The sequence below is a fragment of the Anastrepha ludens genome, chromosome 3, assembly GCF_028408465.1.
Source record: "Anastrepha ludens isolate Willacy chromosome 3, idAnaLude1.1, whole genome shotgun sequence".
Classification (NCBI taxonomy): Eukaryota; Metazoa; Arthropoda; class Insecta; order Diptera; family Tephritidae; genus Anastrepha; species Anastrepha ludens.
Window position 1 is genome coordinate 122,054,356 of NC_071499.1, and position 13,615 is coordinate 122,067,970.

At 35.7% G+C, this 13,615-nt stretch overlaps 2 protein-coding genes across 2 annotated transcripts; both read right to left on the reverse strand.

Annotated features, from left to right (window-relative positions):
* Window positions 1-6,258: 6,258 nt before the first annotated feature.
* Window positions 6,259-8,972, reverse strand: LOC128858961 (protein maelstrom 1). The gene is made up of 6 exons (XM_054095580.1): window positions 8,837-8,972; window positions 8,583-8,721; window positions 8,289-8,490; window positions 8,070-8,219; window positions 7,612-8,003; window positions 6,259-7,550 (listed from the first exon to the last, which is right to left on the reverse strand). Exons 2-6 carry the CDS (start codon window positions 8,697-8,699, stop codon window positions 6,867-6,869), a joined length of 1,545 nt encoding a protein of 514 aa, XP_053951555.1. The 5' UTR covers window positions 8,700-8,721; window positions 8,837-8,972; the 3' UTR covers window positions 6,259-6,866.
* Window positions 8,973-11,027: 2,055 nt separating this feature from the next.
* Window positions 11,028-13,352, reverse strand: LOC128858963 (uncharacterized). Its single transcript, XM_054095592.1, has 2 exons — window positions 12,447-13,352; window positions 11,028-12,386 (listed from the first exon to the last, which is right to left on the reverse strand). The coding sequence occupies exons 1-2, from the start codon at window positions 13,118-13,120 to the stop codon at window positions 11,624-11,626; spliced, it is 1,437 nt and encodes a 478-aa protein (XP_053951567.1). The 5' UTR covers window positions 13,121-13,352; the 3' UTR covers window positions 11,028-11,623.
* Between the last annotated feature and the right edge of the window lie 263 nt (window positions 13,353-13,615).

Sequence of the window (13,615 nt, forward strand, 5' to 3'; positions counted from 1 at the left end):
CGTAAAATGCAAATGTTGTCATTAATTCTACTTAAATATTTGCTGTTTATGGTTGCGGCATGACTAATCGACAAATGCAGTAATGTTGCGGCTATGGCGTTATGGCTACGGCACCACTAATTGCAGCCTTATTCCTGTTCCGCTCAAATTTACTTGCACTTTTTTTCCTTCTCCTTAGTTAGGACCTTTCTACAAAAAAGATAACGAAATGCACAAGGTGGTACAAAATTAATCATACAAGTTTGTTTTTGAATAACTTTTTTGCTCAATAAGAAAAAATTATTTTCGGTGATGGATATCTTTATTTTGAACTTTACGCAGTCCTTTGCCTGTATGTTTGTATACTGCAGCTGTCTAGTTCAGGATGATTAATTTTCTGCCACCTTGTACATACTATGTCCATGAATAAGACAAACTCGCTCGTTTAATAATGTATATGTATAATTTGAAACGAAGCCTTCATTGTTTTTTTTTTTTTTTTAATTTAGTTAGCCAAGGCGTAGCAATTTTTTGGCAATTAATATTTTTGCATAGATTTAAGCGTTTATCTAAAATTTAGCCGACGAAATTTGTAGTTATACACGTACATATATATAACAAGTGAATTGCAAGTGAAAACGTGATGAATTTTATGTATTTGAAATATCTCATTTAATCTACAAATGCATATACAACTAACGGCAGTAGTTTAAGCAAATTTTATCAAAATGATATTTTAATGAGGTATTAATTAAATTAATATAATTTATTATTTTTTGTGCTAATTTTTAATTTAAGTGAATTTAGTTTTATTTTACTTCTATTTCATTGTTTAATTTAATTTTTTTTCGTTCTATTCCTATTAACTTTAATTTGTTTAAGTATAATTTAATTATGCTTAACATTATTTTGTTTTATTTCCTTTCCGTTATTTTTTTTTATTCTAATTAATTTAAGGTAATTAACTTTATTTAATTTTATTTTATTTCATCTCACTTCATTCTAACTCATTTTTCTTTTACCTTAGTATTTTATATAATCTTATTGTATTATACTTAATTTTATTTAATAAAAATTAATATTATTTAATTTTATATATATTACTTTTTTCTTTTTTATTTTATTTTCTTTTATTTTTATCTAATTTAGCTTGATTAAATACAATTTTATTTTATTTTCATTAATTTTATTTTATTTATTTATATTCTCATTTATTTAACTTAATTGAATTTAATAAAACCTAGTATTATTTTATTTGATTCTCTTTTTTATTTTATCTAATTTTGCTTAATTAAATTAAATTTTATTTCATTTTCATTAATTTAATTAAAATTTATTTTTAGCTTAATTGAATTTGGTTGGTTGGTTGGTTTAAGGGTGACCCCGCATCGGAGTACCACATAGACCGCAAGTTGGGTCCGTTGTGTTGCCCTAGAGCTCATTATTTTAAATGATTTCCCCACCTAACCGAGATTTTTATTGTAGATTTTGATCAAAGATATTAATTCGTTTCGAAAATTTGATGAGAGATTCGATTTTCAGGTCCGAGAGTACTGAAAGATTGTCAATTGTTGGAGAGCCTAGAAGAGCGAGTCGACTTCTGGCTAGACCCGGACAACTGCATAGCAAATGTCTGCTCGATACTTCCTCATCTTCGTCCTCGCAGTATCTGCACAGGTCGTTCTGAGGAACCCCGAGCCGACGTGCGTGAGTGCCCAAAAGGCAGTGGCCGGTGATAAGAGATGTTATATGCCTTAGTTCGTATTTCGAAAGACTTATAAGGATTTTTGTCTGTTTCAGATTGTAGGATGGCCAGATTTGTCTGGTCGTAACGCAAGTAGTTTCCACTCGCCACCTCCGATCAGCAATGCTGTGAAATTCTCGATCGATGAGCATTTTACATGTTGAGAGCGGAATGTGGATTGTGGGTAAGTCACTAACATTTGATTGCGCAGCTCCAGCTCTTGCGAGCTCATCAGCTTTGCAGTTACCTTCGAATCCACTGTGACCCGGTATCCAGATAACTTGGACAGAATTCTGAACACTTATCTCGTTAAGAGATAAGAGACAGGATCGAACCACATCTGAGTGGGTATAAGAGGAGCTGAGTGCTCGAACGGCCGCTTGACTGTCGGTGAAAAAGCGGATATCCTCTAGTGATATTCTATTTTCTAAGAGAGTTTTCGCAGCATACCAGATAGCGCATACTTCCGCTTGGAATACGCTACAGTAGTCGGGTAATCTAAATGATAGATTGATGTGAGGGGATTTGGAAAAGATTCCAAATCCCACTTTGCCGTCTTGTTTTTAACCATCTGTATATATAATCAGCGGGCCATCGATTTCGGTTAGATTTGTCTTCCATTCTTCCCTAGTTGGGAGTGAACAGGAGAATAGCAAGGGTGGTAATGGAAGACTTACATGATAGTCTATGTCGGAAGAGATAACAGTGTTCCTGTTCAGTATGGCCGAATGGCCAAGATACTTATTCCATTTCGATATAGCATTCATGCGTGTCGCTGCTTTCGCTGCAATCGCTTTGCCAGCCAGATCGATAGGGAACAAGTGAAGCAACGTATTTAGAGCCTTAGTAGGTGTTGTACTTAAGCATCCTGTTATCAGGAGGCAGGCTGTTCTTTGGACTCGATCAATTGTGGCTACTCTGCACCGTTTTTCGAGTGCTGTCCACCATACAACCACACCGTAGAAGAGTATCGGTTTGATGATCGAGATATATATCCAATAAATTATCCGAGGTGAAAAACCCCAGGTTTTGCCTGTAGCTTTCTTACAAGTATAGAGAGCTATGAAAGCTTTTTTACATCTGTTTTCGATGTTCAATTTCCAACTCAACTTCCTATCTAGAATAACTCCTAGATATTTAGCTGAATCAGATAGGAGTAATGATTCCCCTTTTAAAGTTATTGTTTGCAGTGGAGGAGATTGTTGTTTCCTATTGAAGAGAACAAGATCTGTCTTTGCTGGATTCGCATTTAGTCCGCATTCGGTGCACCATTTTGACAGAATATTGATTGAGCGTTGCATGAGCTCAGTGAGGGTATTCAGGTGTTTGCCTGACACGCAGAGTGCAATGTCATCTGCATAGGCTACAACCTTGCAGCCTGCTTTTTCGAGATTTCGAAGCAAACTGTTTACAGCGAGATTCCAGAGAAGGGGTGAAAGTACTCCGCCTTGAGGAGTGCCTTTGACGGCGTACATTCTCATGCGGCTTAACCCAAGCTCTGAAGTGATTATTCTATTTTGGAGCATTTGTTCGATCATCTTTCGGATGGAGTAATTAATACCCAATTTGGCAATTTCAGACAAAATAGCGTTGGGTTCAATATTATTAAAAGCACCTTCTATGTCCATAAATGCGACAAGAGAGTACTCCTTATTGTGAAGGGAAGTTTCCACTGTTTGCACCAGTGAATGAAGTGCCGTTTCAGTCGATTTCCCTTTAGTGTAGGCATGTTGTAGTGTAGGCAGAGATCAACTTAGTATCAAGTTGGGTTTTGATTTGCTCATCTAAGACTTTTTCAAAAGCCTTTAAGCAAAAAGAGGTTAGGCTAATGGGCCTGAAGTCGTTTGGTTTGCAGTGTGAAGGCTTCCCCGTTTTCGGAATGAATACTACCTTCGATTTCTTCCAAATTGTCGGAAGGTAAGAGAGATTTAAACACTTGTTAAAGATCCTTGTTAACCAAGGCAGTAGAATTTCCAGTCCTTCTTGAAGTTCTGCTGGAATGATGTTGTCAGGACCTGGTGATTTAAATTTTTTAAAGCTTAGTATTGCTGTAGAGATGCTATTCGAGCTGATTAGATCTGATCTATTCCCATAATTACTCTGAAGAGTACTGGGAAGTGCAGGTAAGTTGGCAACACAGCCTGGAAAGTGAGATTCTAGAAGTATTCTAAGAGTGTGGTCAGTTGAAGTAGTCCAAGTTCCATCTTGAGTCATGATAAAACTGGGAGAGACTGGGTTTGATGCAAGAATCTTGCGTAGCCTGCTTACTTCTGAAGTGTTCTCTAATTCTTGATGTGCGTTTTGCACTTCTGACGGCTTTCTTAAAGTCTTTGAGACATTGTCGATATTCTTCCCATTCGTCTGTTATTTTAGATTGGTTAAAGAGTTTCCGAGTTCGATTGCGAAGTTCTGAGATTTCTGGAGTCCACCAAAAAGGTTTACGCTTACCTCCTGTTTTCGTCAGGGGGCAAGATTGTCGTGCTGCGCTTTGACACGTCTTCGTTATCATGTTGACAGCGTTTTCGATATCGTTTTTATTTGCCATTTCAAACTGCCTGATATCAGGAAGTCCATTGGCAAGATGTTCTTTATATTTGATCCAATTCATACGTTTTTTGTTAAGGTACTTCATGGGTTTTGCCGTTTCGGCTTTTAATAAAACTTAATAATATTTAATTTTATTTCCTTTATTATTTTATTTTCTCTTATTTTTATCTAATTTTGCTTAAGTTAATTAAATTAAATTTTAGTTTATTATTCCGATTAATTTAATTTAATTTAAATTTTTTTATTTTAATTTTTTTATGTTTGTTGTTTTTTTTTTTAATATACATTTTGTTTTTATTAATATTTTTGCATATTAATTTAGTTGAATTTATATATTTTCCCATTTATTTATGTTACATCACTGCATTTCATTTTTCGTTATTTAAATTCATACAAATTTTACTTGAAAATGTACCAAAAAATGCGGTAGTCGTCATTGGCCGATTAAGAAAGAACAGTATTTTTAAGGTATAACCTCGCATCGGCGGTCACCGCTACATTCCGAATTAAAATACGAACCGTTAAAGCGAATGTGTACTTTGTATTTTTATAGATGTAATAGTTAAACATTTATTGTCAGTATTTTTTTGACTAACTATTAATTTATATGTATATATACCACCTAACTAATTTCACAAGTAAATATATTTTAAGTTAAATTAATTTCCTGCGTATGTAATTTTTGTTGTTGTAAATTTTTTTGATTTGGCACCTTTATTAAATATGGCATTTGTAAATATATAAAGTATGGCTTAACTAACACAACAGTTTTCTAAAATTTGGACCGTTAAGTCTTTCTAATTAACAAATAATCTGTTTTTTGTACTTTCAATGAACTAAACTTTAAATGAAAATATGAAAACTTGTTTTTATTATTGCTCGACAAAAACAATGTAAACCAGAAAACGTCAGAATCCTATCCACAAGAGTCAGTCTTCTTTTACAAACGTCGGCAGTTTTCTATAATCCGTACGAAGTAAAGTACGAACTGAAAAAGGTAAGCATGTAAAGGCTGAGAATGTTAACATTCTCTGGTTATATTTAGGTCGATAAGGCAGATTCCAAAGAGCTGAGAAGAACTACATAAAAAACTTGGAAGCACCGATTTCATTCGCAACTGCTTCATACAAATTTTAAAGTCATATATGATATCTATGATATATGATTTTAAACGCAGACGCAGGGTCATCTATGGATGCAGGTTTTTTTTACATGAACTATTCTTAGACGGTGTGTAATTGCCACTAGTATATATCGGGTGTTTTTTTAGGAACTTGAGAACTTGAAATAATAATACAAAACAGGAATATTGTTGGAATATATTTTGTTTTTTTTTTGTAATCAGGGAGATAATGGCATTTATTTTCTGATATCCGGCGTATGCTCGCCACGGCTACGAATTGCATTGATTCACCCGATTAGTCCAATTTTGGGTACCTTCACAAGCAGAGCATTTACCTGTGATGCGCGGGTCCCCAGCAAGGCACGTACGCCATCATCTTAAAATTAGAGAAGAAAGCAGTTGTTGTTGTAGCAGCATAAATATTCCCCATACCTGGACGGGGAATGCTGCTGGAGTGACAATCAATGGCCGGATATAAATTCGGGTCGTTCCGGTTACGTAAAACCGACTGTCATGGGAACGAGAAGAAATCAGTCGTAACGCCTGAGTGTAAAGAGGTTTGAATACTAATGAATTAGGCAAAAGCGGGCAAAAATAGTATTCAACGAAGTAAAGACAGAAGTACCGAGTTAATAAAGGCAAAACCACTAGAAGCTGCATGTTAAAGCGCGCTACAATGATTTCCGATGACTACTCCAAAGTCGATCAGCAAAGCCAACCACCTGGTGCATGAAATGGAAATTCACTTGTAAACCAGGAATCACCTAATAGCCGATGCTCCAAATATATTTCATGAAATATAAATTTAGTAAATAAATACCGTTATAAGAGGTCCAAGTCTAGGAAATAGATGTACGACTTAGAATTTGTTTTAAGTGTGCGGCATTTTATTTAATAAACACATTTCACTGTACATTAATATTGTAGTCAAGTTACTCAAACAGATCTAACATGAAAATTAATTAAGTAAAAATTTAGTGTTTTTCGCGTACTTATCGTTACCCAAAATGCACAAAGCGTGTAAGCAGAAATTTTATCGAAATGGCTTTTTTTACATTATCTGCTGTATTATGTATGTATTTGTAGATGTATCTGTATTAAAATACGCTCTGACAAAACTACTTTAGCTAATCCAAAATCCTTTTTTTTTTAATTTATAAGGGTAAGCACAATCCGCTGCATATATGCCTGCATATTCATATTTCACGGCAACAGAAATTTTGCAAATGCAGCGAATTATGCACAATCAAGGCCATATGCACGGGTTGTGATTGCCCTTAATGGATTTTGCTTCTGTTAAATTTCAAACATGTTGGATAGGGACTCTTTGTGCATGTTTTTGTAACGATTTTGTAATTTTTTTTACTTACAATTAAATATTGAAATACGCGCACTTTTTGCTAATACTCTACGCCTTATTTGGATATACATTAATTGTATAAACATAGTTTTAGAATTAAACACTTTGTTTAATCAATTGCAGTAGTCGGGATTTCGCCATAGCCTGCCACGTCCCGAGCCTGCAGTTGTATTGCTAGTGGCAGAATGATTCATACGCATTCTTCCACGTCCATAACCACTGGAAGTTCCAGGCCTATCATTGTCGGTTGTTTCGTCGCGAGTGTAATTGATATCGAAGTGCGATGTATCTGGTTCGCGTGGCACATCACGCGAACGTATTGACCACGGATTCCCACCGTCGCACAAATCAAGATCAAGTGTTCTGCCATCAAAACCTTCCGTGTTCCAGCGACTGCTTCTTGGTGGCGAAAGTGAAGTAATTTTTGAAGTTTTCTTTCTAGCTCCCAAATACGGAAAGTCATTGGTCTGGTTATTGTTCGTAGAGGTACCGATAGCACTTGAATGTGCCGACATAAATGTTTTGTGGTCATCATAACAAACTCTGTTCTCTGAAAATGGCCTGGTGGCGTATGTGCTTTCGCTATTTCCAGAAATTTGTGATTCAGTATCGAAGCAAGTACTCGGTGGTGCCGGATTGTTATTGCCACTGTGGTCTACATCCGTACGAATCGGTTTGTGCCGTCCTTCTACCACAGAGATAGCGACGTCACCACACATGAAATCCGAGAAAATGTATCCCCAGCGGGTTACACACGATTGTGTACAATATTTACTTTTGTCCATCTCTTCATGTTTCTGTGAATGAAAATAAAAGAAACTTTTGAATAAACAATTTAGTAATTTAAATTACACTCACATTGCAGGCAATATCGGTTTGATATTCGTAAAAATCACGGTCAAAGCAAGCATCAGTTATGTAGTGACATTTTGGGCTTCGTACGTCGCCCTCTTTTGCTGTAGCTTCCTTGAGTATAAAGAAAAGGTATTGTATGGAATATACCTTCAATTCAACATTAGTTGAACTGGAATTTTTGAGGAAGTCCAATACAGACTTAACAATTGGTATTGAATCACGATGTGTATAAATGGGTGGATAATCTCCAGTTTCTGGGTCGCGTACAAAGTCCAATACATGATTATAAATCAGACCCAAATTCTCTTCACCCAAAGCATTTGGTGGCAACGGAAGCTTGTGGGTGCGGTCCGCATGATCTTGCGCATCAAACTGCAGACCGTACAAGTCGCGACCTTTGGAGCAAGTCAAAACGTAAATAATTAAGAGTCATACAAAAAATTCTCAATCCTGCATCATACCAGGATTTATTAACGTATGATATTTCCGGCAAACGCCCTCCTGCAATGAATATTCAGCAACAGATATTTCGGCTGGTACATAGATATCACCCCTGAGCGATTTCACAAAATAATTAACCATTACAAAAAAATATGACTGCGTTTTAAGTTCTATAATATAAAAAGAGAGGTTAAGTCATTTACATGCAAAACAGTTATCAGAAATTCCTGTTAGCTTACGGTCATTATTGACACTATTGCGCACCACCATCTCTATATTTCTTTTCATCTGAACATTCCATTGATCTGCCACTTGTAAATCTTTTTCCACTTGATCTAAGGGTTTCCCTGTGCAGGTTAGCTTCGGTGGTGCAGATTTTAATTTAGATCTTTCTTGTTTAGCGCGCTCATTATAAGGGCTGCGTTCTTCCATACTCATCGACTGGATATAAAAAACGGAAATGAGGCTATAGCAACATAACTTACGCCTTCAACACTACCGCAAAATAAATCAAGAAAAAAGTTCATATTTACAATCCAAATTTTGCCTGCTTCTTCCGTAGCTTGGCTCAAAGTCATCCTTTTACCATACTTTGACTTCCATTCATTAGTGAACGTAAGAAAACCATTCGGCTTTTTATTTTTCCTCATTTTTGAATATATCGTTTTAATGCTGCCATGAAATAAAAACTACATGAGCTTCAGGAACAATTAAAAATTCCTCAAACGAAATTTATTAAATTATCTGTGCAATCCAAATAATTTAAACGAACTTAATTATAAAATACCTGCACTAAATTAATAAGTTTTCTTTTTTGAGCTGAAAATAAAGCTTCCCAAAAACTTTTCTTTGGTTTATCAATTTGTGAAACAATTAAAATTGTTGACAAGCAAATAAATTTTACGCACTAGCTGGAATTGATTTTTGCCGTAATGAACATGAATTTTAATGTCAAATTGACGGCTGGGGAAAATACTGCAACGGGACAAAAGAGCTGCCATACTCGGGCATTTTAACCTGTTAAGTGATTATGTCGTATGTATGCGTCAATTTCAAAAGTTAATTTTTTAGTTAATGTCGTATATGTGCGTCATGCCGAAAAAGGAAATTGTATTTGCTATGAAATTTAAAGTTAAGCAAAAAACGAAAATTTCCCTGTTAGTTTGACATTATAAAGTAAGCATGAACATCTGATAATCGTTATCATAATTATTCAGCCAACGCGCACGGTGAATCCAATATTTGGCTGAAAACCGGGTTTGCATCGACAGTCCATCGCTTGAAATTAATTCAGCGTAGTAAATAGAGCTGTCTAAGAAAAACAAGTTAAATAAATTACAATGAAATGTTAGCTGTTCCCAAAGCCCAAGATTACGATTAAGTTCCTTTTAGATATACAAGAAAGGAAATTTCGCTTAGATTCGCAGATTCGCAGCAACTCCTCAAGCAAATAAAAAAATGGGCGGAGTCCTCACCAAAAGCGTATAACATTTCTTGTGAATATAATGTGGGTGCTAGTGGGCGGAAATGTTTTAAAATTCAAAACCTTGAATGCCAGTATTTCGTAAAGTACTGAAGAGACTCGTTTTCAAATGGAGGCAAAATTAGAAATCCATAACCTTAAAATGCCAGTATTTCATAAAGTATTTAAGCGATTAGTTTTCAATTGGAGGAAAAAGTGGAAGTTTAAAAACCTTTAAATTCCAGTATTTCGTAAAGTTCTAAAGCAATAAGTTCTCAAGTGATGTTAATTTCGCAATTTAAAAAAAAAAAAATTGTTTTAAATAATTTTTTCTTTTATAGTTATATACGTACATACATATGTACATAATTGGCGCTTTGGGTATTTGGACGAGCTCTTCCTCCTATTTGTGGCGTGTTTCTTGTTGTTGTTCCACAAATGGAGGGACCTACAGTTTCAAGCCGACTCCGAATAGCAGATATTTTTTATGAAGACCTTTTGCATGGCAGAAATACATTCGGAGGTTCGCCAAGGAGCGGCCGTTATTAGAAAAAAATATTTTTTACCATTTTAATGTTTCATGCACTGCCGAATGGTAGTCACGCACCAAATTATTCGGCTACGCCGGTCGTTTATATAAAAAAGTAAATAGATATATACATTTAAATAAATACATATGTACCTATAGAATGATACAAATTTCGTTAAAATCGTCTTAGTAAAGGGTTTTCCAATAACAGGTGTTATTTTGAATAGCTCGCAGTTATCGAGAGATGATTAACGAGTTTTTATGGCCGGAATTGGAGGGTATTGATCTGGACAACGATTCTTTTCAACAAGACGGCGCTACGTGCCACACAAGCAACGAAACGATCGATCTTTTGCGGGAAAAGTTTCCGGACCGTGTTATCTCTCGAAGAGGTGATCACAATTGGCCATCGAGATCTTGTGATTTAGCACCTTGTGACTTTTTTCTTTGGGGCCACGTGAAAGAGAATGTCTACGCCAACAGCCCAGGGTCGATTCAAGACCTCAAAGATGAAATTCGTGAGGCTATCGAGGACATAGGGCAGCCACTTTGCAATTCGGTTATGGAAAATTTCATGAAAATTGTCCTGTAAGCGTGGTCATGGTGTTCATTTGCCTGATGTTATTTTCCACTATTAACGGCATTCCTTCCTCTTTATAATAAAATAAACATCCGATCATTTATATTAAAAAATAACATTTTTCTTTGAATATCAAAATAACACCTCTTATTGGAAACCCCTTTACTTTAAGAAATAAAATCATTTTAAGGTTTTGAAGTTTCCATCTTTCCGTCCCTCTAACATCCATATTATTCGTTTGTATAATAAATGTTATGTGCCCTTAAAATAAAACGTTCGGACCATGCCCACTTTTATTTCTTTCCGTCTGCACTTATGCCAAATTTCTAATTTAAAGTATCTTTTGCAAACTACCCTTTTCTGCTGCTATCGATAAATTACCCGTCAGAAAGTGTAAACACAAACTATTGTATTTTTATTTGATAAGTACATATATTAATTTGTTGTATTTGGTAGCAAAAACAAGGGTACACGCAGGAGAAATTTAACTGTTTCATACCCGAAATTAACTTTTTACGATAACAAAATATAAGGCACAACCAGAGAACGTTGATTCCACGTTCTCTGGTAAAACCGCACAGCTGTGTGATTAAAATTACACAAAGCTTTTGTCAAGTGTCTTCATGTATCGGCACATGCAGAAGTATAATTTTTTGCGTTAGGGAAATTTAAGGGCATAAATGAATACCACTAACAAATTTAAAAACTTTCACAACGGAATTAAAATAAAATGTTTAAAGACATTTTTCTAGCAATACAATTTGTACACATTTACCTTTAAAATACAGGGTCAATATTTAATGTACAATTTTTACTTTAGTTCGTTTGAAGTTGGTATATCAATTATTTATTTGAATGATCAAAATGACTCTTTACCATTGATGTATGTAACATGCCTTTCCTTGGCTTTGATCTCACATTAATTAATAAAATGCAGTGATTATACTCTTGATTGGGTATCGTCTGGTATTTGAACGGGTTGCTTATGCTGGTCTGTTTGCGCTCAAGGATTTGGTCCGTCAGGCACATCTTCAGGTTCTGGTTTAATAAATACGTCATCATCCTCTTGATCTTCTTTACTATTCTCGTGCAATAATACATATTCCCTAGTACTAAACCCAAATTTGATAACATCTTTCTCAATTAGTTCATAATATTTGCGCGGCTCAATTTTTTTGTTATTCAGAAATGTGCCATTGGCTGATTCTAAATCGATTAGATACAGCCGCACACGTTTACCTTGTGAACCATCCTCACGTTCGAATGGCACTAGGCGATATTGTAGCGCTGCATGTTGCTTTGAGCAACTGGGATGATCTACAGCTAAATCGGCCACTTTACGATCTCGCCCCACCAAAAAGCAACTTTGTCTATGTATGTGCAATGTGGGAAGAGCCGTTTCACCCTTGAACGGATATAAACGCCAACGACGTTTTGGCTTTCTTGCCTCCGGTGGTTCAGCATATTTGACAACAACTCCATTCACTTTGTTTGTGTCTTCCAATAATGCTCCACTTAGGCCAAAATTTGGTTTCTCTTTATCAATTGGCTCCTCTTTTGTCAGATTTGCATCCTGCTTTTCATTTGCTCGTTTGCCACCCCATTCATAGTTTTTGCTATCATCATCACGTGAATTTCTACGCTGTGGTCGGCCACGTTTGGATGGTGAATTTTGTTGCCTAGAGGGCTCTCTGGGCTCTCGCTTAATTCGTTCATCACCATGCGGCCTGCCATGGTCCCTTACAGCACGCGGGCTACGACTGTGTCTAAATTAATTAATTTTGAAATTTTATATTATGATATATAAACAAATATAAGCTATTTACTCCTTGCGCTCGTTGTAACGGTCATATCCCTTAATTCGATCATCTCTCCATTGACCATTGTGATTTCTATTTGCATAACGTTCTCGATAGTCACGTCTTTCCGGTAAATGATCTCTTTCTGCGTATTCATTGCGTGTTTTATTTCCTCGCTCATAACGATCACTACGCGATCGCTCTAAATCGCGTTCATGACTCCTGTCACGTTCCCTACTCTGCTTGCGTCTTTGCCGACTTCTACTTCTGCTACGTTGTCGAGTTCGTCTATCAGGACTGTCCCATTTGGAGACATTCGGTTCTCCACCACTACTTTGTTCCTCACGCTCGCGACTTCGCTGGCGTCGACGCTGCACTCGTTCTGTGGTCTCATAAACATTTTCTCGTTTTTTGCTACCATTCTCTTTGCCTTTTGACTTTTTACGCTCCTCAGTTTCTGAATCTGTGTCTGATGAATCACTTCCAGAAGTTGAGGTAGAGCTGCTGCTACTTGATTCGTGCTGCTCCGAATATTTGTTGGATCGATTTTTCTTGCTTGAATGTGTTGAGACACCTTTCATACGTTTTTGCTCGCGATGCCTTGACTCGGACTCGGAACTATGGCTCTCGTTACTGCTAGTATCAGATTGCAAATCGTCATCCTTGCATTTGTCCTTGTCCGACTTCTTAGATTTCGACATTATTTTCTTATAATAATTTATAATTATTTCAACAAATGTATCCGAGAAATGTAAATATTTTGCGCCTGAATAAAATCGGCGTTGACAGTGACAGCAAATAGGAAGCGTTGCATTGTCAAATGATAGCGAAATACCTTGCTTTTAGCACAGGGTGATCTTAATTAAAACGAAAACAGAAATATTTAATTCTGAGTATAATAACAACAGTTTCATGTAATAAAATAATATCAACTGCATAAAAAATGTAAAATTATACAGTTATAACATTATAACTTCCTTCTGCAATTTTTAAGATATCAAGCTTATATGTATCTAATAACGGTATAAGTTTAACAAACCTGTTCTTATGTCATAGCAGATGTCAACTATTAACTGCTCAAATCAAAAGTATGCTACCATATTTTTCGAATTCGTACCTTTTAAAAAAACGGTTAGCTCTAAACTACTCGTTTCTTATGATTAATTTTTTACTATACTCTTTTATGCTTAAATACT

Bases quoted from the DNA above. Each gene is read 5' to 3' on its own strand.
- LOC128858961 (XM_054095580.1), bottom strand. From the start codon at position 8,699: ATGAGGAAAAATAAAAAGCCGAATGGTTTTCTTACGTTCACTAATGAA. The intron at 8,220-8,288 runs GTAAGCTAACAG...TTTATATTATAG, and splicing joins CAATAGTGTCAATAATGACC to AACTTAAAACGCAGTCATAT. The intron at 7,551-7,611 runs GTGAGTGTAATT...TTTCATTCACAG, and splicing joins AAACCGATATTGCCTGCAAT to AAACATGAAGAGATGGACAA.
- LOC128858963 (XM_054095592.1), bottom strand. From the start codon at position 13,120: ATGTCGAAATCTAAGAAGTCGGACAAGGACAAATGCAAGGATGACGAT. The intron at 12,387-12,446 runs GTAAATAGCTTA...TAATTAATTTAG, and splicing joins CGTTACAACGAGCGCAAGGA to ACACAGTCGTAGCCCGCGTG.